The 21,188-nt window shown below is 36.6% G+C and overlaps 3 protein-coding genes and 1 pseudogene across 6 annotated transcripts; 3 read left to right on the forward strand and 1 right to left on the reverse strand.

Moving 5' to 3' along the window:
* Positions 1-1,844: 1,844 nt before the first annotated feature.
* Positions 1,845-5,707, forward strand: LOC113091294 (uncharacterized). Its single transcript, XM_026256717.1, has 3 exons — positions 1,845-1,921; positions 2,932-3,405; positions 4,020-5,707. The coding sequence occupies exons 1-3, from the start codon at positions 1,855-1,857 to the stop codon at positions 4,142-4,144; spliced, it is 666 nt and encodes a 221-aa protein (XP_026112502.1). The 5' UTR covers positions 1,845-1,854; the 3' UTR covers positions 4,145-5,707.
* A 532-nt stretch (positions 5,708-6,239) lies between these two features.
* Positions 6,240-15,281, reverse strand: LOC113091281 (V-type proton ATPase catalytic subunit A-like). Of its 4 annotated transcripts, none has more exons than XM_026256692.1 (15): positions 13,585-14,229; positions 12,856-12,954; positions 12,590-12,718; positions 12,215-12,429; positions 11,175-11,312; positions 10,808-10,959; positions 9,870-10,032; positions 9,608-9,716; positions 9,112-9,234; positions 8,426-8,540; positions 8,221-8,284; positions 7,910-8,113; positions 7,648-7,742; positions 7,336-7,507; positions 6,240-6,748 (listed from the first exon to the last, which is right to left on the reverse strand). In XM_026256692.1, the coding sequence occupies exons 1-15, from the start codon at positions 13,784-13,786 to the stop codon at positions 6,656-6,658; spliced, it is 2,073 nt and encodes a 690-aa protein (XP_026112477.1). In that variant the 5' UTR covers positions 13,787-14,229; the 3' UTR covers positions 6,240-6,655. The 4 variants fall into 4 exon arrangements, with proteins under 4 accessions (XP_026112477.1, XP_026112479.1, XP_026112478.1 ...); XM_026256694.1 differs by lacking the exon at positions 13,585-14,229 and adding an exon at positions 15,157-15,281 and having other exon boundaries at positions 6,560-6,748; XM_026256693.1 differs by having other exon boundaries at positions 6,560-6,748; positions 13,627-13,917.
* Positions 14,033-17,844, forward strand: phf23a (PHD finger protein 23a). Its single transcript, XM_026256715.1, has 5 exons — positions 14,033-14,618; positions 15,181-15,212; positions 15,479-15,571; positions 15,873-16,422; positions 16,612-17,844. Exons 1-5 carry the CDS (start codon positions 14,591-14,593, stop codon positions 16,803-16,805), a joined length of 897 nt encoding a protein of 298 aa, XP_026112500.1. The 5' UTR covers positions 14,033-14,590; the 3' UTR covers positions 16,806-17,844.
* A 414-nt stretch (positions 17,845-18,258) lies between these two features.
* On the forward strand, positions 18,259-20,383 carry LOC113091293 (phospholipid scramblase 2-like; annotated as a pseudogene).
* Positions 20,384-21,188: the final 805 nt, after the last annotated feature.

Here is a 21,188-nt window from a genome sequence, read left to right on the forward strand (position 1 = left end):
AAGACGTATTTTCAAACAGCCAGAAAGTCACAAATCATGGAGCATTTCAACATACACTCAGTAATGCCTTACTGAGGGGGATGTTTCATGCATTTTCATGCATTCTGGCTTATTTACCCAGTTAAATTCTCATTCTAAACTGCCATAGTAAAAAAAAAAAAAAAGATGTATTATTTCTGTGCCAAATATATTCCTTCAGGGTTCGTAGTTTTGGAAAGTTTTTTTCAAATATGTCCCTGTATGACGTCATTAAGGGCAGAATTCCTTGTATGGGCACTTCCCCGGAAGAGTGTGTGCACACATCAGCTAGAGCGAGGGCAAGAGCAGATCAACTCACTTCAATCAGGTTACAGAAGCTGTCGGCATCACTGTGCAGGACTTGCTCGAGAAGGATTTGTCAATTTGTTTTTAGACCAAGAAATCAACAATGTCACCAAAGAAGTGTGTTTTTGATTTTGGAAAAAAAAACTTTGTTCTGCTTCCCAAAGAACCAAGTGTTAAGGGAACAGTGGATGCAGTTTGTTTCTCTGTTGCAGCAACACATTGTGTAAGTGTGTCTGCTCTCCGCATTTCGGTAAATAAATTTAGGTCAATAAAGATTTTGTGCCTCTTTTATTTATGTCTATGGTCACAGCCTGCAGATGAGTGCAAAGCAAAAACTGTGCATGCTCGAGACTCATTAGCTCCGCTCACGGTATGCCTCCAGGATCCAGAAGCAGAACAACTATATCTGTCTTATAAATCTGATCAAACTAAAGACACTATGGAGATATTAATGCAATACTACTCTATAGGTACTCAAGATTAACGTGTGTTATGCCCCCTTTAAAATTCAGCATAAAGGACTGTTTTATAGTAACTGCCTGCCAGCACAATAATTAGTTAATTACACAAAATAATGCTATAATAAGATAATACTACAGTACTGTAATACTACAGTAATAAATAATAAGATAATACTACAATCGATAAAAGAAACATCAACAGCGATCATGTGAGGCGTCATTGCATTGGTTGGAGCATATTTTATTCTACGTCCTTTGTAGAAGACACCAAGTAAAAAAAAAATAATGAGAAAAGGCATAGGCAAAAACAATGTTTAATTTTTTTTTCATTTATGAATCCGTTTTTATATTTTTATTTTTAACCAAACTATTATTTTTGTCCAAAGATGATTCTCAACTTTGTAATGAAAGATAACTATGATAAACTATTTTACTTCATGAAAAATATGTGTAAAATGTCCATAAATTGGTATTCCCAATTCTATACAATTTATCTACATCTAATTTGCATATTAATGTATCCTTGGGAGAAACCATAATGAAAAAAAGAATAGTAATAATTGGAGTAATAGCTTTCCATAAGAACATTTCATATTTCTTAAGAATACTGATCTACGATTTCTTTCCCTATTGACTTATTGTGTCTCCAAAAATGCCTGCTCAACATGATGTTTGTCCTGATGTCCTCTACAGAAGACATGTATGAAAATGATGCCCTGTTTCGTAACAAAAATGTCAAATTCCGATATGAAACCATATAACATTTTTCTGAAATGTTAGATTTAAATGATAATTAGAAAATAGTATCATATTTCCCTAAGAGATCTAAATTTGATCATTCTGTCAATATCAGTCATTTTTGACCAAGGAGAAGGTGTGTTTATGATCAAACCTCCAAACAGTTGATATGCCTAAAAAGCCCTGAATGTGCTCTGTACAGGACATCCAGACAGATGGTTCAGATAGACAGAAAGACAGATAGGACTAAAGTGTGTGTGATGTAGGAGGGGGAGATAATGTGTAGCTCTGTCAGCTCAGTGTCAGAGTGTGACACTTCTCTGAGACAGAAATGGCTTTCCTCAGTCTCTTACCTTCCAGAACTTTACTTAGTCACATTTTCCACTCTGCCCTCACAGGTAAGACTATACTTTTCTCTCAGCATTTAGCTTCCTCATTACTCTGTGTTCTACTAACTTACCTTGACAAATTAACAAGGAAACAGACTTTATTTCTTTCCTCCCTCCATATCCACAAAACATTACAGTTCAGCAGCTAGACCTTCATAAAACACACTAACATAAACATGTGTATGTCTTGCCGGTGCCAGCCTGGAGTAACCAATAGTTCATGTTCATGAATCATTTATATTCAACACACTGTAATGTCATCACCTATTAAAAAGCATTTGCTCTCATTTCTCAGCCTGCATCTGTTAACTAGAACCCTTGAAATGCTGATTGGTCATCAAATCAACATTTACTGTCTGTTTCATAGTAAACGTTCTTCTAATTCCATGTTTAGGAAGCAGCACTTTTTTTGAGGCATTAATGAGAATACATGAAGTATGAGAGAGAAACGTGTAAAACTGTACTGAGGCAAAGAGGGTTGCTGCTGCATTAGCTTTAGCGTTAATGTTATGTTCACAACATTAGTCAAATCAAATGAACTTTTTGTGTTCTTTGAGTTACATGAGACGACTCTTGTCAAGTCTGTTTGTTGGTAATTTAGTCTTGATTCAGAAAATCTGAGGGATTAATTCTGAACTAACTTTTAGACTACGGTTGACCAAATAAAGAAATGGTTAGAAGATTTACGCTCTACGCAGGACTTTTGATATTTTAATCCTTGTGACTTTTGAGTCTCTAATTTTAGTAAAGGGACTTAGTGTGGCCATAACACAGCCATGTAAGCTACTGTATTTATAGCATCGGTGCTGCTACATAAGCGCTTATAGGTGTGAATTTTTCTTGATTGGTTAAAATTCTCTTGACTAGTTACTATTCTGCTCTAAACATGCTAAATCTATTTTCCAGTTTTGAGTTTTGACCATAAACTGTATATATAAGTCCATGAGGCCTACTCTTTCACATACATAAGCGTTCATGTATAATTGCACTCTCGAATAATAATGTTGTTTTATTGACAGGTGGGCTTCTTTTTCTTTGTCTGCTTGTAAATGTGCCCATTATCGCCAGTCCCACCTCCACTCCCCTGACCATCCTCAACACGTCCACAGCAGAGCCTTCACCTGCTCCTCCCAGCCCACAGGAGGCGTCTTATCTACAACAGCCTCTAAAGGCCAAAGCTGTGGAAGGGGAGGATGTGGTGTTTCCCTGTTTTTTAAAGAGTGATGTAGCTGAAGTAGGGGTTGTGGAGAAGGTGAGGTGGTATGTGAAGAGTTCGGAGGGAAAGAGGAATGTTCTACAAGGGAACGAGACGGCGGAGGATGTGTTTGCTGGCCGTGTGTTTTTGTCTGGTGATCTGTCAGAGGGAGATCTATCCATGACACTAAGGAATATTTCGGTGGAGGATCGAGGCCTGTATTTGTGTGAATTCATATCAACAAACTCAACTATTCTTCAGGGAGGCGGGACCAAACTCAGCATCCGCAAAGGACTGGGTGAGAGAGGATGAAGAGTGCAAAGATATTAGTGTAAAAAACTAAATTCAAATTGTAAAAAAACAATATTAAGATACATATATATATTAAAACTAAAACGACAAAATTACTAAACTTTAAAATCAAAATTAAAATAAAAAATATGACAGATCAACTGAAAATTGATATGATTCTAAAATCAGTTAAATGATTTAAAAAAAAAAAAAGTTCAAGGAGGAAAATATAGTAAAGAACCAAAACTTGGACTAGAGATGGACCAATATTAAAATTATGAATAATGTGCTATGGCCAATAACCAAAAATAATAATAAGAAAAGTTGGCAAGATGATATATATATATATATATATATATATATATATATATATATATATATATATATATATATATATATATATATATATATATATATATATATATATATAATATAATATATAATATATATATACATATATATATATATATATATATATATATATATATATATATATATATACACACACATACATACAACTTTTTTTATATATTATATATATATATATTTAAAAAAAAAAAAAATATATATATATATATATATATACACATACATACAACTTTTTTAATATATTTTATACAGGTGTGATGGAAGAGTCTGTGGGCACTATAATTGGCATCGTTGTGGCAGTTGTCGGTGTGGCAGTGGGGCTGGTGGCTGTGATACTGACTCAATTCAAGGACAAACTGAACTGCCTGCAGAAATGACATGGGGGAGATGGCTTCGGTGTATGAAGGTTAAAAGTACGAGGGGGTTACAGTAAAGGCCAAAGGTAAAAGTGAGCAAACACACGTATACTCACGCTGCCAAGAACTGACCGCAGTGCACGAGAGAATGACTCTTAAGTAAGCAGTGAGGCATTTTGCTCACCCCATATTCTGAATGATAATATATATGATTACACAACTAGATCCGATGACCATCCTCAAACACATACACACCCAATCAGATCCAACACAGATGAAGAAGAGCAGTTGAGTTATGAAGTGTCAAGTTTCTGTAAGTTTGCACCGATGTGAGGATGCATTTCCTTTATAGGAATAAGTACATGAACCATTTAAAAATACCTGTATTTCTCCATTAATGGTTTCTAATAATTATGGTTAATGTTTTTGTTTATTTAATCCAGTCTGCTGTGTATGTATTTTTAACATGGTCTTTTGAGTTTTATATGACGACTTGTCTGGATGATACAACTTTAAGTTCATTGCTCTGTTAGTATTTAAAGCCCTATGCAAAATCATATCTGCTACTTATTTTTGCTTCGTATTGATCTGTATGCATGCACATGTTTTCAGTATTGCAATCTTTTAACAGGATCAGAATAACATATGATAGATGTTATTTAGTAGACACTGATGTAAGTCCTTTGCATACCGCAAGCTGAGCAGATGGACTGTTGAGTGGATAGAATGTTTAGCAGAGGATGAACTGGCTTCATACCAGAGTACCATTATGAAGTTATATTAATCAGAAACTGATCTTATATCAGCACTCAACACTGAATACATTTCCTCTCAAGAGAGGCCTGATCTCAACACTCATGCTGTGCTTCAGTATTCTATTTGCAAAGTTCTTAATTTTCACCTGCATGCTTTTTGTAAGACCCAGAAGGGCCTTCACCTCAGAAATAGCCGGATGTGAACTGGTTTGTGATTTTGTGATTTTGTGATTTTTCTGTGTGATTTTGTCTACTGTGAAAATCACCATCAATTCTTCTGACACAAATAAACAAGTTTTACTACTCAAAGTTTGGTGACTGCCCTGTCTCATGTAAATACATGAGTATCCAAGCTTTTGTGAATATTGTGAATATTGTGAACACAGACCTAAAATATCATTAAAACGTTTGGGGTCAGCAAAAATGTTTAAAGCAAGAAAACATATCTGATCAAAAATGACGAAGAAATTTCTCTTTAATATTCTATTTCTATATTTTTTTTATGAATTTACACACACACGCACACAAACATTAATATTAATACTCACAACCATGTTCAACATTATTTTAAAAATGTATGTATGTTCAATTGTGCTCCTTCTTGCAAAAAATATCTCATTGATGAACAAGTTTGATTGCAACATAATCATTGCTGTTAATAATGTTCATTGTCTGTCTGATATGTTATTAACTGAATTTTACTGTACATTTCTGCCATATATGTCACCACTGACAAGCTACTACTAAATATATTGTAGAAATTTCATTTTCTTTAAAGCTGCTTTGCAATTGTTTTGCATCATGAAAAGCAATATACAAATAAACTTGAATTGAATTAAATCGGATTTTTAAATATATATTAAAAAAGGAAAATCACTAATTTAAATTCTAATAATATTTCACAATACTATTTTTACTCTACTTTTGATCAAATAAATGCAGATTTGGTGAGGAAGAAAAAAAAACTCACTGACCCCAAACTTTTGAAAGTTTAAGGAGATAAGTGAGAGAAGAACTGCACACAATGAAATCTAATTTTGTTATCATAAAATAGAGTCATTCAAACAGTTTCCAATAGTTTAATTCTTTGGAACTGAACACACAACACCACACACAATAAATGCAGTAATGTACCACTACAGAAGCCACAATACTCTACCCACACACCCATGCACACTCACAAACACTCACTCACATGGACGTATATAACAAACAGTCAAAGGAACACACAGAGCAGAAATCACATTAACAAGACAAATCAAGATTCAAATAAATAAGTGAAGCCTCAATGATCCCTTTCAGACTTCCATTGTTCCCATTATTGTAGAACTCATTTCTATTGGTCACAGAGAAAACAAAAACTGCGATGAGAATAAACACTGTGCTCCCCTGCACTCCTAACACATGCAACGAGGACTCATGGGAAAGCAGGTGGTAAGAAAAAAAGATGAATGTTTGCTGTTTTTGTGCTTCGAGAGTTGAGTCTCAGCACAGAGAGATCACAGAGGCATTTGCCTAAGATGCTAAAATACAATCTTATATTTCAAACACCAAGTAACAGTTGTAGTTTTAGAGTGAGAACACACACTCTTCGTGTTGAGATTAGCGATGGCTACTAGCTCTGACTTTTTTATTGGTCTCGTTCAGATCAGCTGAACAGTTTCAGTGTATATTCAGATGAGAGGTACACATGCACAAGGGAGCACTGGGAAATGCACTGCACAGCACAGGGGAGGAGAGAGGTGGGACACGTCACGTGTGAGGTCAAAGGTTGCTTTCAGTCCTCAAGACTGCGGAAAGAATTCTGCATGTCCTCCAGCAGCTGACCGTAGTCAGCTTTGATTTTTGCTTCACCCTCTTTTACTGGATCCTGCAAAACACACAGACACATGCAGTTATGGAAAACTGCTCAATGTTAGCCATGAAATGTGTGTAATTATTAATGGATATGTAAAAATAATTATAATAAATTAAGTACACTATTAACAAATTTTCAGTCACTACTATTCATATTAAATACAATATGTCGTATTGTTTAAAAACAGGAATGGACACAATACACCCAACCCCACATCCTCAGTAATTAATACTATCAGAATCAGAAAAAGCTTTATTGCAAAGTATGTTTGCACATACAAGGAATTTGTTTTGGTGACAGAAGCTTTCAGTACACAGAGACAACAAAACACAGATAATAAAAAATTAAGATATGTGTATAAAATACACGTGTATATATGCTGGCCTTTTTTTTGGGGGGGGGGGGGGTATTTCTATTTAGCTTTAATTTTTTAATTTAAGTTCATTTGTAATTCAGGTTAAATTTATATCAGTTAGTTGCCAACATTGAATTTCAAATTTTTATGTTTTTTTTTTTAATTAAATGTTTTAATTTAATATTAATGTTTTACCTGTGGTCTATGACCTTTACATCTACAAAAACCCAGACATCAACGGTACCTTAAACTTCATGGAGCTGATCCGATAAAGAATTTCTCCCATGTGTTCACGGATCTGGGCCCAGGTGATCTTGTTATCGCTCTGTGCTGTGGTCTCAACAGCATGCCGGGCCATGTCATAAAAAGCTATCATATTAGACAGGATCCCCACTGTCTTATAGAAGGGACAAAACCTGGAGAAGAGGAACAGACAGGGAGATAATGTGAGAAATAATTAGCACAAACTGATGAACAGGCAACTAGAACAAGACGACACCTAAAAAGGGTCTGTGGGAATGTCACATTCTTCTTTTATTACACATGACTAGTTTACCTGTCATAGGGAGTGTAACCGTTCTGCTGCAGGAAGTCATCTTTAATGAGTTTGGCCACCTCCAGAGTGATTTTATCCGTCTCAGCCAGAGATGCCTATAGGAAACAAACAAAATAAATGCATTCAGAATCAATACAAATACATTAAATAAACTATATACGTAGAATACATTTAATTCAAAATCTCATTACACAAAAAATATCAAATGCAAAAATTCTATGATTTAATAACACCTTCTGATAAACAACATACACAAACACACCTTTCCAACAAGTTGCACAATCTCAGCCAGGTCCTCCTCCTCCTGCAGAATCTCTTTGGCCTTGGTACGCAGCGGCACAAATTCTGGGAAGTGTTTGTCATAGTACTCATCCAGTGCTCGTGTATATTTACTGTAACTGATAAGCCAGTTAACAGAAGGGAAGTGTTTCCTCTGAGCAAGCTTCTTATCTAGACCCCAAAACACCTGAGAGCAACAGTTCAGATGAGAGGGGAAAAAAATACTGATTACCAAAAAAACTAAAACAACATCATCATATGTTAATGTCATGTGTTTTCATAGGATCCACCCACCTGCACAATCCCAAGAGTGGCAGAAGTCACAGGATCTGAGAAGTCACCACCAGGGGGAGACACACTGTAAAGAAATGTCCATTTCCAAAAGGATCCCAAATGAGAGGAAAGAACGGAAACATCTGCGGTTATAAACCACCACAAAAACACAGGTAATATATATATTGTATAATGTACAAACGTAATGTTATTAGTGTGTACTTACGCTCCCACAATGCTGACGCTGCCCTCTCTCTCTGGGTTCCCCAGGCACTTCACTCGACCTGCTCTCTCATAGAATGACGCCAGACGGGCTCCAAGGTATGCGGGATACCCACTGTCTGTGGACAGAAAACAGGAAAGTTTGATTATCCAATATAAGAAAGTTTGGTTTTGGACAAGGTTGTATAATTTAGTCAAAATAGTTTGGCTGGTTATTAAAATTGCACTGCTAGTACAAATGCAGTGTACATGACAACAAAATAGCAACAATATCTCAATTTGGAGGAATCTCTCCAGTTTGAGATACGTTTTACACACATTTTGGTGCCAATACCAAGCATAACTTTTTTATTAAATAGTCGTCTTTTGTGATTTAGCAACCCTGCAATCAAAAAAGTTTAGGATTGGTAAATGTTTTCTGTTTCTTAAGCTCATCCATTTATTTGATTTAGAAAAACTATTTTAATATATTTTAAAATGTAATTTTTTCCAGTGATGCAAAGCTGAATTTTCAGCAGTTATTACTAAAGTCTTAAGGGGCACATGATCTTTCAGAAGTTAATAGGCTAATTTGCTGCCCATGAAACATTTCCTATTATTATTTATGTTAAAAACAGTTGTGTTGCATGAAATTTTTGTGGAAACCATGATTCTTCGTTTAAACAGAAAGTTCAAAGGAGCTGTACATACCAGCAGGCATCTCAGCCAATCGCCCGGAGATCTCCCTAAGAGCCTCAGCCCAACGCGAGGTGGAGTCAGCCATCATACTGACGTTATAGCCCATGTCTCTGAAGTACTCAGACAATGTAATACCTGTTAATGCACAAAGCATGTTATGAAGATAAATGCATCCATGTACATACTATAAAAATTTTCGCTTACAGGTTTTGTTACCTCTCTCTCTCTCTCTCTCTCTCTCTCTCTCTCTCTCTCTCTCTCTCTCTCTCTCTCTCTCTCTCTCTCTCTCTCTCTCTCTCTCTCTCTCTCTCTCTCTCTCTCTCTCTCTCTCTCTCTCTCTCTCTCTCTCTCTCTCTCTCTCTCTCTCTCTCTCTCTCTCTATATATATATATATATATATATATATATATATATATATATATATATATATATATATATATACACACATACACACACACTGATTCACCAGCATTACAGCACACTTTATACAGATGGTTCTTGAGTTTACCCGTGTAGATGGAGGCTTCTCTGGCAGCCACAGGCATGTTTGAGGTGTTGGCCACCAGTGCTGTTCTCTTCATAATGCTCTCCACCTTGCCATCCACCTCCATAGTTAGCTATTGAACAAAATCACTATCACTCATCTAAACCAGGTGCATCTAAACCACTCGACATGGTAACTTGAATTACATTTTACATTCATAAACGCTGCATTAATCGCTGCATTAAGTGACTATGTATAGCATCATTAAACCCAGTGCCATACCAACCTCCGGGAAGTCTCTTAATACTTCAGACATCTCATTTCCACGCTCTCCACAACCCACGTAAATGATGACATCACTGTTGGAGTATTTGGAGAGAGACTGAGAGATCACGGTCTTACCACAGCCGAAGGCTCCTGGAATGGCTGTGGTCCCTCCTTGGACACAACTGCAAAACGGCAAAAATCAGGACTGTAAAATAATGTTTAGACTAACAATCATCGCTTCTTAAATAAAAACTTACAATCACAATTATTAATCAATAAACTGAGAAATTACTTTTTACATTTGATCAATGTTGTCGTATTCACATATGCCCAAATCAAGAGAACGTAAACTTATATGCATGTTTCAACTGATTTCTTCTACCTGTTCTCATTCAGGATTCATTATACGTGTATATTTATTAAGGTTCATCAATGAGAAGGTTTGTTTGGAGCGAGCAGCCTCATTAAAGGCCCTCATATACTTCAAACGAATTCGAAGATGTGACTGAACTGATGATGTCATTTCACATTTAGTAGTCATTTTGCAGATGTGTTTATCCAAAGTGACTTACAATTGGGGGATACATAAATCGATTCTTCTTAAAGGAGGCAAACAGACACAGAAAGTGCTTGTAATACAAAGTTATAGACATTGTTCAATAAGTACAGGCTAGAAAAATAAGGAGTAAATAAAGAAAATGTATCCATTTAAGAGAAAAGACTGGGGGATTTAAAGTCTTAACATATGGCAACCCCAAGCATGAAAGCGTGTGGGGACTTTTTCCCAATGCAAGATTCTGGAAATATCACTAATCGGTGGACCAAGATCACAGACAAGTCTGCTTAATTAACTGAGAAAACCAAAAACATATATAAAAAAATAAATAAAAAAGAGCTAAGCGCACAACAAACTTTATCAAGATGTGGAACAATAATGTGTGTGTGCCTGCGACTCACGGAAAGAGGGCATCCAGTACTCGTTGTCCAGTCAGCAGGGGGTGATTTGCAGGTAGTTTCTCAGTGACAGGCCTCACCTGTCGCACAGGCCACACCTGCACCATGGTGAACTTCTCCTTTACTCCTTCAAACTCCAGTTCCAACACCACATCCTGACACACACAATGAAAAGGGAAGTTCCAGTATTTAGTAATATAAGGTTTCTTCCTCATCTTACCCAAACATCTTAGGGAGCATTTTCATCCAACTTTCCATCAAAGATGCTATACAAATAAACTGAAACCGATGTGAACTACTCTTGCGTGCTTTTCTATAAAAGTGTGGTAGTATTTCAGGACATGTGAGGATGATCGTGAGCTTGACTCACAGAGACGTCATAATTTCCTCGTGGAGCGAGGTAGGTTACTGTTCCCCTGCTGCGAGGGGGCAACATGATCTTGTGTTTGATTAGAGAGTTCTCGTACACCAATCCATAGATATCGCCTCCTGTAATGTGACTTCCAACCTGAAAAAAACAATGAAAGAGTGCAATTAAAGTTAACAAACATCCAGTGCATAGTTTCAATACAAAAGTCATACACATTCAGGGGCACATGGCTGCTAAGCTTCATGACCCAAATGGATATTGAATGCAATTCCCAAAAAGACTAAAATACTTATTCTTTATATATGATAATGAAGTTCCAAAATGATTGTAGGTACAAAATTAAGTAACCCAAAGTTGATGCCTTTTGGTGAACGATGTCATTTTAACACGAAAATATTATTTTGTATTATATTTCTATTGTAATATGTATTATATATCCATTTTAAATGTTATCCTTTTGTGAAAATGACAAGTGCTAGGAAATTAGTGTTGCAGGTGTGGCGTATTAAGGACTACAGAATCAAAATCAGCTTCCAAACGCAGAGATAAAGAGCAGCTTGACTTAACAGTGTCCAGTGTTGATGGTTAAAATGTATTTGTTTCTAAAAGGTACAGGAAACATATCATATTTTTGTATTGTGGAGTAGCATCAGTAAAGGCATTAATGTATGTTCTTGCTTTGGTTCATAATTCAAAAGTGTATAATAACAATTGGGTCTGAAAACATTTCAGCAATTATTACAGTGAAAGTAACATTTTATTATAATAGTTATTTTTATTTGGGGTTTTGTTTTTCCCATGAAATAGAAATGTTATCAAAAAGTCAATTTACAAGTTTGCTTGGTTCATTATAAAAATGTATATTAAATCTGAATCTGAACCCGGCCCCATACATACTGTTATATTACACCACTAGACTATCACGACTCACAGTCCTATGAAGAAGTGTCATAATTGTCACCGGTGTCAAATTAAAAAATAATCTGGGTACATGACAGCCCTACTGTATACACTGAGAATGACACACATGTTATCCTTACCCTCAGGTTCTGAAAAGGAGAGAATTCCCACTTGATGTCCCTGTTGAGGGCTCCTATGTTAACCCCTCTGGGGATGTAAATGCTCTTTGTGAGGTCATTGATGTCTTTGAGGGGACGCTGAATACCATCAAAGATAGAGCCCATGATTCCGGGCCCCAGCTCCACAGAGAGGGGCTTTCCAGTGCGGAGCACTGGGTCTCCGACAGAAACTCCAGCTGTAGATAGCTCAGGAAAACATATAGACAAATACAACATACAAAAACATACTTTGGCAGCACTACGATTGACCATGACTAAATAAAAGCATAAACTTTTGATTAAAACCTTTGCATGCATGGTAGAGAACGTAAATCACTCATGAATGGTAAAGGATACAGGTCTCCTCGTATACCTGGATGGTCGCCATATCTCCTTCCAATCTGATAATTTCTCCCACCAGCTCACAGTGGCCCACACGCACCAGTTCATACATGGCTGCACCTGCCATACTAGAGGCTGTCACCACTACAATGAACAGACACACAGATCTGAACCTGTCCATCTCATAACTGACAGCTGTCAGTCAAAATAAACTGCTTATGGGATAAATGTGTGTTGTATGTTTAATTCAAAGTGACTTCAGAACATGTTTTTCTCTTTACCTGGGCCTGAAACTCCATGCACATATCCAAACTGACTCTCACGCTCCTCATCTCGGATCTTAGGCAGCTTGGCAAAATCCATTCTCAGGGTTAGCAATCCTGAAGGAGGAAGTGTTAAAGAGTTAATTCGTTAAAACTGCACCATTATCTTTTCAGTGTTTCAAGACACAAGACAAACCTTAAATCACTATTACATGACGTTTCAATTTTTTAGAAATTCAAAAGAACCAACAAGGTCTACTGTTTTGTTCCAGTACTAATCATTATACTTTTTTTCCTTTTTTTTTTTTACAATAAATACAATATATTTACAATATAGCAAATGTGAGTCTAATCTTATTGTTATGGTAAAATTAAAGACTTTCTCGATGTCACCACCATAATACTAAGAGGACCACTATGGCAGACCGGTATTCATTCAGACTACGTTCCTGCTGTAAATCCAATGAAAATGTAACGAATTTGATTGTTGTATGAAACCTACCACAACTAAAATAAATCAATATATGACTAAACGCCTTCACACGACCAAAACTACTGAATTACGAGATCTATGTTAGCAGGCTGTCGTAAGGAGCCACGGTGTGTCAGTGCAGTTGACAGATGGCTACTAGCAAAGCCTGATCAGCAATTGAGCAGACTTCACCGGTGTATAAAATAGGATCAAAACTACCCGGTTTAATAGCAATAAAAATAATAATAGTATAAAAAGGAAACAATTAGTCTTACTGTGTTTGCATGAAATGAACGACAATCTTAGGAATATCCTACCAAGCAGTGGAGTGAGAAGGAAAAAAACTGTCACGACATAGGTCAGCTGACCTGCCAGGATTAAGGAAGTCCGAGTACACAGTGCAAAAGACAGTTCGCCATTATGGCTCCTCCCAGAGGAGATTTTGCGTGGATATGTATAGCGCATCTGATCCAACATGGCGCCCCACGAACCACAGTTTCTCCATTTCCTGTGTTCATTTAATGGACACAAGGACGTTACTGCAAGTAGCCACGTATTATAACTGTTGACATTTTGACAGAATTGCGTACGAATAAAAACTCCGTTGTCTATTTTGTCAGATTTTGGATTATCTTTGACGATCTGTCTTGCATATACATCACGTTCACACCAATAAGCATCACGCAATGAATCTGGCGCTCTTTGCGTGGTTGCGTCACAGGGTGATTCCTGTTGAGACCGCGCGTAACCCAGACGTTCAATACTTTGTTGAATGCAGTTGCAAAAAGCTGTATTTTGATATTTAGATATTAGAATATTGATAGCGAACTTAGTATTATTTCGTCTTTGCTTCGCTTTTGTGGATACAATCAAGGTGTCAGCAGTTTTGTAGATTTGAAACCACCCGGTTAAATTCGTTGGTGATCAACGAGGATCGAAGATAGCACCATCATCAAAATCATCATCGATAATTGAGGTCTGGGCGAAATAAAACACGGTTCAGCTGAATTTTAACTGAAACCTGATCTAATCGTCGAAGAATCGGATCACTTGTTTAGTGTTGCAAGTTTTGATCACAAGACCACTCTGAGCATATGGCAGACCTCCTTCGGTTGTGCGGGAGCGTACGTTATTAACGTTAGTTAATCTGTTAAATTCAAAAGCAACCGGACTTCAACTAGAAGACATTTCGCTTTTTCTCAAAGTGACTCCACAAGATCATTAGCAGGAAATCAAACAGCCAACATCAAGAAGAACCCAGCTTTATGGTACCACCCCACCATGTTGGGTATTATGGATCATCACCAAGGTAAATATGTGCTTTTTTTATTGTATAAGTTACATGTCTTGGTTTTATTTTATTGTCTCACGTGTAACTTACTCGAAGTTTTAAACAAGCCTCGTGTTACACACCCAATTTAACAAAGCGCTGCTGAATGGATTAACTAACGTTACTCGTGCCAGAAGTGAGTTATCCTCTTAGGTTAAGTAAGTTACACTTAACATGGCCTCTCTACTATCTCCAGATACATAACATATAATTTTCTAATCATACTTGTGAGTGGTTTCGATGCCAATTCGCTTCCTTGTTTTGCTGACTTGACAAGGTTGCATCTGCTGTTTAGCTTTTAGCATAAACAGCTTCTCTTAGGATGTGAATATGTTTATAAATGATTCTTCAAAACACTTTGCAACATTGTTTGTTTCGAAATTTCTTAACGTTTACATCTGTAGCATTCCAATAATCACGCAAGGAAATCACTTTTAAGTTACTCGGCATCCAATTAGTCCAGGCTAAAGCTAACTTGACAGTTCATTTAAGGTTGTAGTTTCACAGATTACAATACCGATTTCTTCTGTTTCTTTTACAGACACCGTCCGGAAATGTAAAACGGAGGCTTTGGTAAGTGCTGTCGCAGTTGTATTCAGTAATGGTTTTAAATAGTGACCGGATTCGTTACTTATTTATAGCTTAGGCCACATGTGGCCGAACATGGGGGGATGGGCTGTGGATAAGAGCAGTATCTATCTGCCTGTATTCACTGATAGTAATTGGCAAAAATATTTTTTAATTGAAAACTGTTTCAGATTGCTGACAGACTGGTATTTGGGTATCTAAACGGACTATCAATGATCGGTCACTGTTAATGTCAATTGTCTTTGTTCCAGCCTCCAGAGCGTAGGAAGAGGACCGTGGAGGATTTCAATAAGTTTTGCAGCTTTGTCCTGGCCTATGCTGGGTACATTCCACCTCAAAAAGAAGTGAGTTGAATGTCATAAAACATAATCTTTTTGTACAGCAATCAAGTGGTAACTTTGACCATCTTCATGATAACCACCTGCTGCTGACTCTGTGTGTGTGTTTGGGAAAATACTTAACTCTAATAATGCATTCTGGTCGGTTTTGACCCAGAAGAGGTACATAAATATTTATATTAAAAAATATATAATGTACACGTTTATACATGTAAAATATAAGCTTATTTTCCACCATGCAATGCAAAATTGTATGCAGATTTGGAAAAGGATTATGAGGGTAAATTGTGGTGATTTGTGTTTCCAGGAGAGTTCATGGTCTCCGTCTTCATCTCCATGTACACACAAGCTTTCTGAGCTCTCGGGTGAAGGGTCTGTAAAAGATAGCTGGACGGAAGCACGCTCCAACCTCAACAACATTCAGTGTTTGGTCCACAAAGCTGAGACAGACAGCAGCAGCACAGAGTTCAGCCATCTTCAGTCGGACAGCTCCTCAGACAAGATGAGATTGAAAGACACACTGAATCAGATCCATCTGGATAGTAAAGCTGAAAGGAAGAAGGTTAAGAAACTCGGACGCTTATCTTTAGGAGGGCCGAGGAAAAGCCTCTCAGAGGCAAGAGCACACAAACAATCGAAAACAGCACTAAAGAAAATAAAGAGATCAGTAAAGGCTGAGAGACACTTTCAATCCACAAGCCCTTTAAACGAGGGGTTTCAAAAGGAGGAGGGGCTAACCGAACAGGCTGTTCACATGCACGAGGCAGGGCTTAAACTGGAGTCCAATCAAGAAACAGACCTGAGCTCTTGCGAAACGGACACATTGGTGACTGATGAGGATATTATGGTCGAGTCTGGTAAGTGTCTGATTAGACTTGGTATGCTAATGTTGTATTTAATGTATAAAGCTATAAAAAAAAATTCTATCATTAATGTAAACTCATTTTTCGTCTGTCATACTGTCAAGTAATATTTGATCTCTGTCCTTGAAGAAAACATCTGATCATTATCTTTCAACCATCCTTATTTTGTTCTATCCATTGTAGGTGATGATTCTTGGGATTTGGTTACTTGTTATTGCGGGAAGCCTTTTGCCGGACGTCCCATGATTGAATGTGACGAGTGCTCCATTTGGGTCCATCTCTCCTGCGCTAAGATTAAGAAGTCCAACGTTCCTGATATTTTCTACTGCTACAGATGCAGAGACTCTCTGGGCTCCATGGTCAAAAGAGACCACTGAGAATGAATGTGTGGGTGCAGATCTTGTGTCTATTTAAATGGATGAGATGTTCTCATAATTTTTTTTTTTTTTTTTTACTTTTCTGATTACTCTTAATTAGTTTGTTAAATTAAATCAGTTTTATATAACTCCATTTGTTCTCCTTTGTTCTGTGTTAATAGACCGTTCTTGGTTTATGACATTAAGTGGTTATCAAATTTAATGTGTACTAAAACTCATGCACTTATTTGCACTACTATACGAGTGTTGTGTTTTTGATTGTACACAAACCTAAAATTATTATTGGTGACAAATGTGCACTATGACCACATATTGTGTAGATAAATAAATGAACATCTCCCGTGGCCCTCTGGTATTTCACAGCTATTGTCTTTTATTAACATTATTATTTATATATATATATATAATGAATTTCACAAAACCAAGGATGTGTCTGGTTCAGATTTCTCTCCAAGTTGAAAGAAAATTGAGCATATTTTAGGACCATTAAGATTGTTTTCTTGACATCAAACCACATTTCACAAAAGTTTGCATATTTATAAGATTTATCCAAATGCCATGTACATGCATCCATTAAAACAACTTCACTTCCAGTAAAGAGTTGTTGTAATCCAGTGTTTTTCAGTCTTGCATCTGGGGGAAACTGAGCACAGGTGTCGCACTAAACTGACACCTTATTTGGGTCATGGAGCACTGTATAAAGGACTTGATGAGTGCAAATAGTGGTAGATAGATAAGGGATACCTTCATCACAGATATGTACAAATCTCAAACTCTGTTCAAATAATTACAAGATGTTCTTAAGCAGATATCAGCATATTTAGATTTTGTTATTTGTGTATTCCATCAAAAACAATGCCAGAAATGTTACGTTTTTGATTAGAAACCTAAACCAATTTATTTTCTTTGTGTCCTGCTCACCCCAGTGTAAATAGAACATGTATTTACAGGTGTACATGTTTGAATGATGAGGAAATGCTCTATATTTCTGCCCATTTACAGCAGTGAATTCTGAAAATAAATGTTCTTTTAAAGTCCACCTGCTGTTCATTTGCACGGTTTACTGATGGCACTGCTCTTTCCTTGAGTAATATCCAAAGGGAGCATAGGCAACAAGGTTTGACAAGACATTCATGCAGTGATCCTCGTATCTGACTCTTCACTTCATCTGCTGTAATGCTGTGCTTGTGATTATTTAAACAATCTGCTACTAATGTAAGTTAAGCACATATTCAAGCACATATATTTTTTTAATCTGTAATTGTAAAAAAAATTTTTAAAGGAAAATGCTATTTGTTTGCAGTCAAATGCAGGACATTTTTGTATAATAGAAATGGTATAGAACGGGTGCCCAACCCTGCCCCTGGCGATCGGCTGTCCTGCAAAGTTTAGCTCCAGCCGTAATCGAACACACCTGCCTTTAATTTTGAAGTGATCCTGAAGATATTAATTAGTTGCTTACGGTATGTTTGATTGGGATTGGAGCTGAATTTTGCATGACCGCTGATCGCCAGGAGCAGCGTTGGGCATCCCTGGTATAAAAAAGTGCATGCTGGTTTTTCCATAACCATTTTGAGTGTTGTGTTGTTGACCTCTTAAGAAAAACAAACAATTTTCTGTCATTTTACGATGTTAAAGCACAATAGTTTGTTTTATTTGTGAGGTGTGTGTGCGAAATAATGAATTCTTTACTCTTTATTGGAAACCCTTTTGCTGTTCAGTGAGTTCAACATGTCTGAGCTTTATCCTAATCCAACAGCTCTGCCACCTGGTTTGGAGGACCTTACACAAGTGAGTGTGCCATTTTAAATTAATTAATGGAAATAAGACGGTAAGAGTTGTAAAAAAATTGCCACTATTGCCAAGTTAAAGGGACAGTTCACCAAAAAATGATCAAATTCATAATGTACTCCCTCTTTGTTCCAAACAGTTTCTTTTTTCTGTTTTGAAGAATGTAAGCAAACAGTTGCCAGTCCCAAGTGACTTCAGTATGGAGGAACCTATGGAAGTCATGGGAACCAGAAACTGTTTGGTTACCAACATTCTTCAAAATATCAACTTTGAGTTCAGAAGAAAGATCCATACAAGTTTGGAACAAACTGATTGTGTCCAAGTGGTGACAGAATCTCCATTAGTTATTATTTTTTTTTTTTTTTTGGTTGAACAGTCCATTAAAAGTGTACACTTTGTATCTTATGATGGGGAAATGCACAATAGAATATTTATCTTTTTATGTAATATTTTCTGATCTAACAGATTGACCAGATATTAGTCCATCGAAAGATTGAGCTCCTTGAAGGTAAAGTGTATATAAAGTTATTCATATGACAAAAGTGTAATTTAAATAAGTTTATCACAATTTCACATGCTAAAGAGCAATTTCTCTTATCTAGCAATCGTTTGCTTTAAGACTAATAACCAGTATGAGATTAAGAACAGCATGGGTCAAAAGATCTTCCATGCTAAAGAAAACAATGACTGCTGCACACGGAAATTCTGTAGCCATGTGAGGAGGTTAGAGCTGGAGATAAAAGATAACTTTGATCAGGAAGTGATTCACATAATCCGGCCTTCCCGCTGCTCATCCTGCTGTTTCCCCTGCTGTCTCCAAAAGGTAACAACTCCGACTGCAGCTGAAGTTCTGTGTACAGTTTTTTTGAGGGGAGAAGAAACATTTTAACAAGATTTTGCTGAAATTGCTAAATTTATAATAAATATTATAAACCCTCTAGATTGATTTGTAGAACCAATTCTCCAACTTTTTTTTTTTTTTTTTTTTCTCCTGTTTCTGGATGTGACATTGACTGAAGCTGGAGGTACAGGCTCCACCGGGGAATACTATAGGTTACATCAAGCAAGACTGGCACATGTTTAAGCCCAAGTTCTCCCTCTATGACATGTCTAAAACAAAGGTGCTGTCCATCGAAGGGCCTTTTTGTGCCATCAGCTGCTGTGGGGATGTGAATTTTGATGTATGTATTTGTTATTGTGTCAACAGACCAAAAGAAAACGCGACAGTTTGACAAAAGGTTATGTGCATATGTCTGTTTTGTGCAGGTTACCAGTAAGGATGGACATTCTGTAGGTCGTATCAGTAAACAGTGGAGTGGCTTGATCAAAAAAATCACTGACTGATGCACATAATTTTGGTGTTTACTTTCCCATGGACTTGGACGTGAGGATGAAAGCAGTTCTGCTGGGAGCATGTTTCCTTATCGTAAGCTATGACCCAGAACATTCACTCATCCATCAGTGTAGCTACTTCCTTTTATGTTCTTTTATATGAAAGTTCATATTTCATTCTTATTTCTCTGTGTTGTCCTGCAGGACTTCATATTCTTTGAAGACTCGTAACTCTGGACTGCAAAGCAGTGTGTTTGGCGTGTAGAGAATTGAGATGACTTGAGGATTTCTCTGGCATATTCATATGTAGTATCACACACTTACCACTTGTAAGTTCCAACATTAGTAAAGTCACTATAAAAGCATTTTTACAACATGGATGTAACCCAGTCTGGACCAATGTTTTAGTGTTTTCTCTCTTGTAAGAATATTAAAATACTATGCACTTCCTATAATGAAGTCCCTTTGTTCTCTAGAAGAGTTTGACTACACCTCTGAAACATGTCATGCATCACCAATTTTATGATAAAGTTTAGAGTGTGTGTGGTGGGGGTGAGGCATCAATGGGATGAAGATGTCATGAACGGCCCAACACGTGCTTAATTCTTATCACAGATTTTCAAAGTATTTTCGAAAAGTAACACCCAGATCATTGCTGATTATAAATATTCATTGTCATAGTTCACAACTACAGCTCGTGATTAGGCCTTTTCTGCTGACATTGTTCCAAAAATAGCAAACATCCATGAATGGCGTAAAGACTAAATTATGTAATATCCATGAGTTATTTGCAAATATAGAGCTGATTGATAGTTCGCCCATTTAGGGGTAAATAATTGTAGGCTTTGCCTCCAGATTTTCTGAAGGTTTGATTGTAACAATCTGAATAGCTAAACACTGAATCTCTCCACTGTAATAAACTACATGCATCCAATGGTTAATCTGTCACTTGAGAGAAAAATCAATTTGACTATGCTTGCAGTGGAGAATTAAGTTTTTAGAACTCTACGCTGCTTAAATGTTGAACTTCATCAAAAGAGATCATAACATTACGTTTTATTTTATATTCAACCGTCACACGTCTTCTCAGTATCTGTGAATATTTCCATTTAAACAACTTAAAACTTAAACAATTTTTTTTTATTTTTTTTTTTTGTGAATGCGTGGGACATTCGAGATAAGTTTATTTAAAACGGTTTAATTTGGGGGGGAAAAGACAATACTGAATTAATTCCATAGACAGTGAAAGAAAGTAATTTA

This window comes from Carassius auratus, unplaced genomic scaffold (assembly GCF_003368295.1).
Source record: "Carassius auratus strain Wakin unplaced genomic scaffold, ASM336829v1 scaf_tig00214183_4049273_7079891, whole genome shotgun sequence".
NCBI classification, from domain to species: Eukaryota; Metazoa; Chordata; class Actinopteri; order Cypriniformes; family Cyprinidae; genus Carassius; species Carassius auratus.

Excerpts from the sequence above, each read along its gene's own strand:
- LOC113091281 (XM_026256692.1), bottom strand. The coding sequence starts at position 13,786 with ATGTTGGATCAGATGCGCTATACATATCCACGCAAAATCTCCTCTGGG. Across the intron at positions 8,285-8,425 it reads AGCGTCAGCATTGTGGGAGC|TGTGTCTCCCCCTGGTGGTG; the intron begins GTAAGTACACAC and ends ATTTCTTTACAG. Across the intron at positions 8,114-8,220 it reads CCACTCTTGGGATTGTGCAG|GTGTTTTGGGGTCTAGATAA; the intron begins GTGGGTGGATCC and ends TGTTGCTCTCAG.
- LOC113091294 (XM_026256717.1), top strand. The coding sequence starts at position 1,855 with ATGGCTTTCCTCAGTCTCTTACCTTCCAGAACTTTACTTAGTCACATT. Across the intron at positions 1,922-2,931 it reads TTTCCACTCTGCCCTCACAG|GTGGGCTTCTTTTTCTTTGT; the intron begins GTAAGACTATAC and ends TTTTATTGACAG. Across the intron at positions 3,406-4,019 it reads CAGCATCCGCAAAGGACTGG|GTGTGATGGAAGAGTCTGTG; the intron begins GTGAGAGAGGAT and ends TATTTTATACAG.
- phf23a (XM_026256715.1), top strand. The coding sequence starts at position 14,591 with ATGTTGGGTATTATGGATCATCACCAAG. Across the intron at positions 14,619-15,180 it reads TATTATGGATCATCACCAAG|ACACCGTCCGGAAATGTAAA; the intron begins GTAAATATGTGC and ends TTTCTTTTACAG. Across the intron at positions 15,213-15,478 it reads AATGTAAAACGGAGGCTTTG|CCTCCAGAGCGTAGGAAGAG; the intron begins GTAAGTGCTGTC and ends TCTTTGTTCCAG.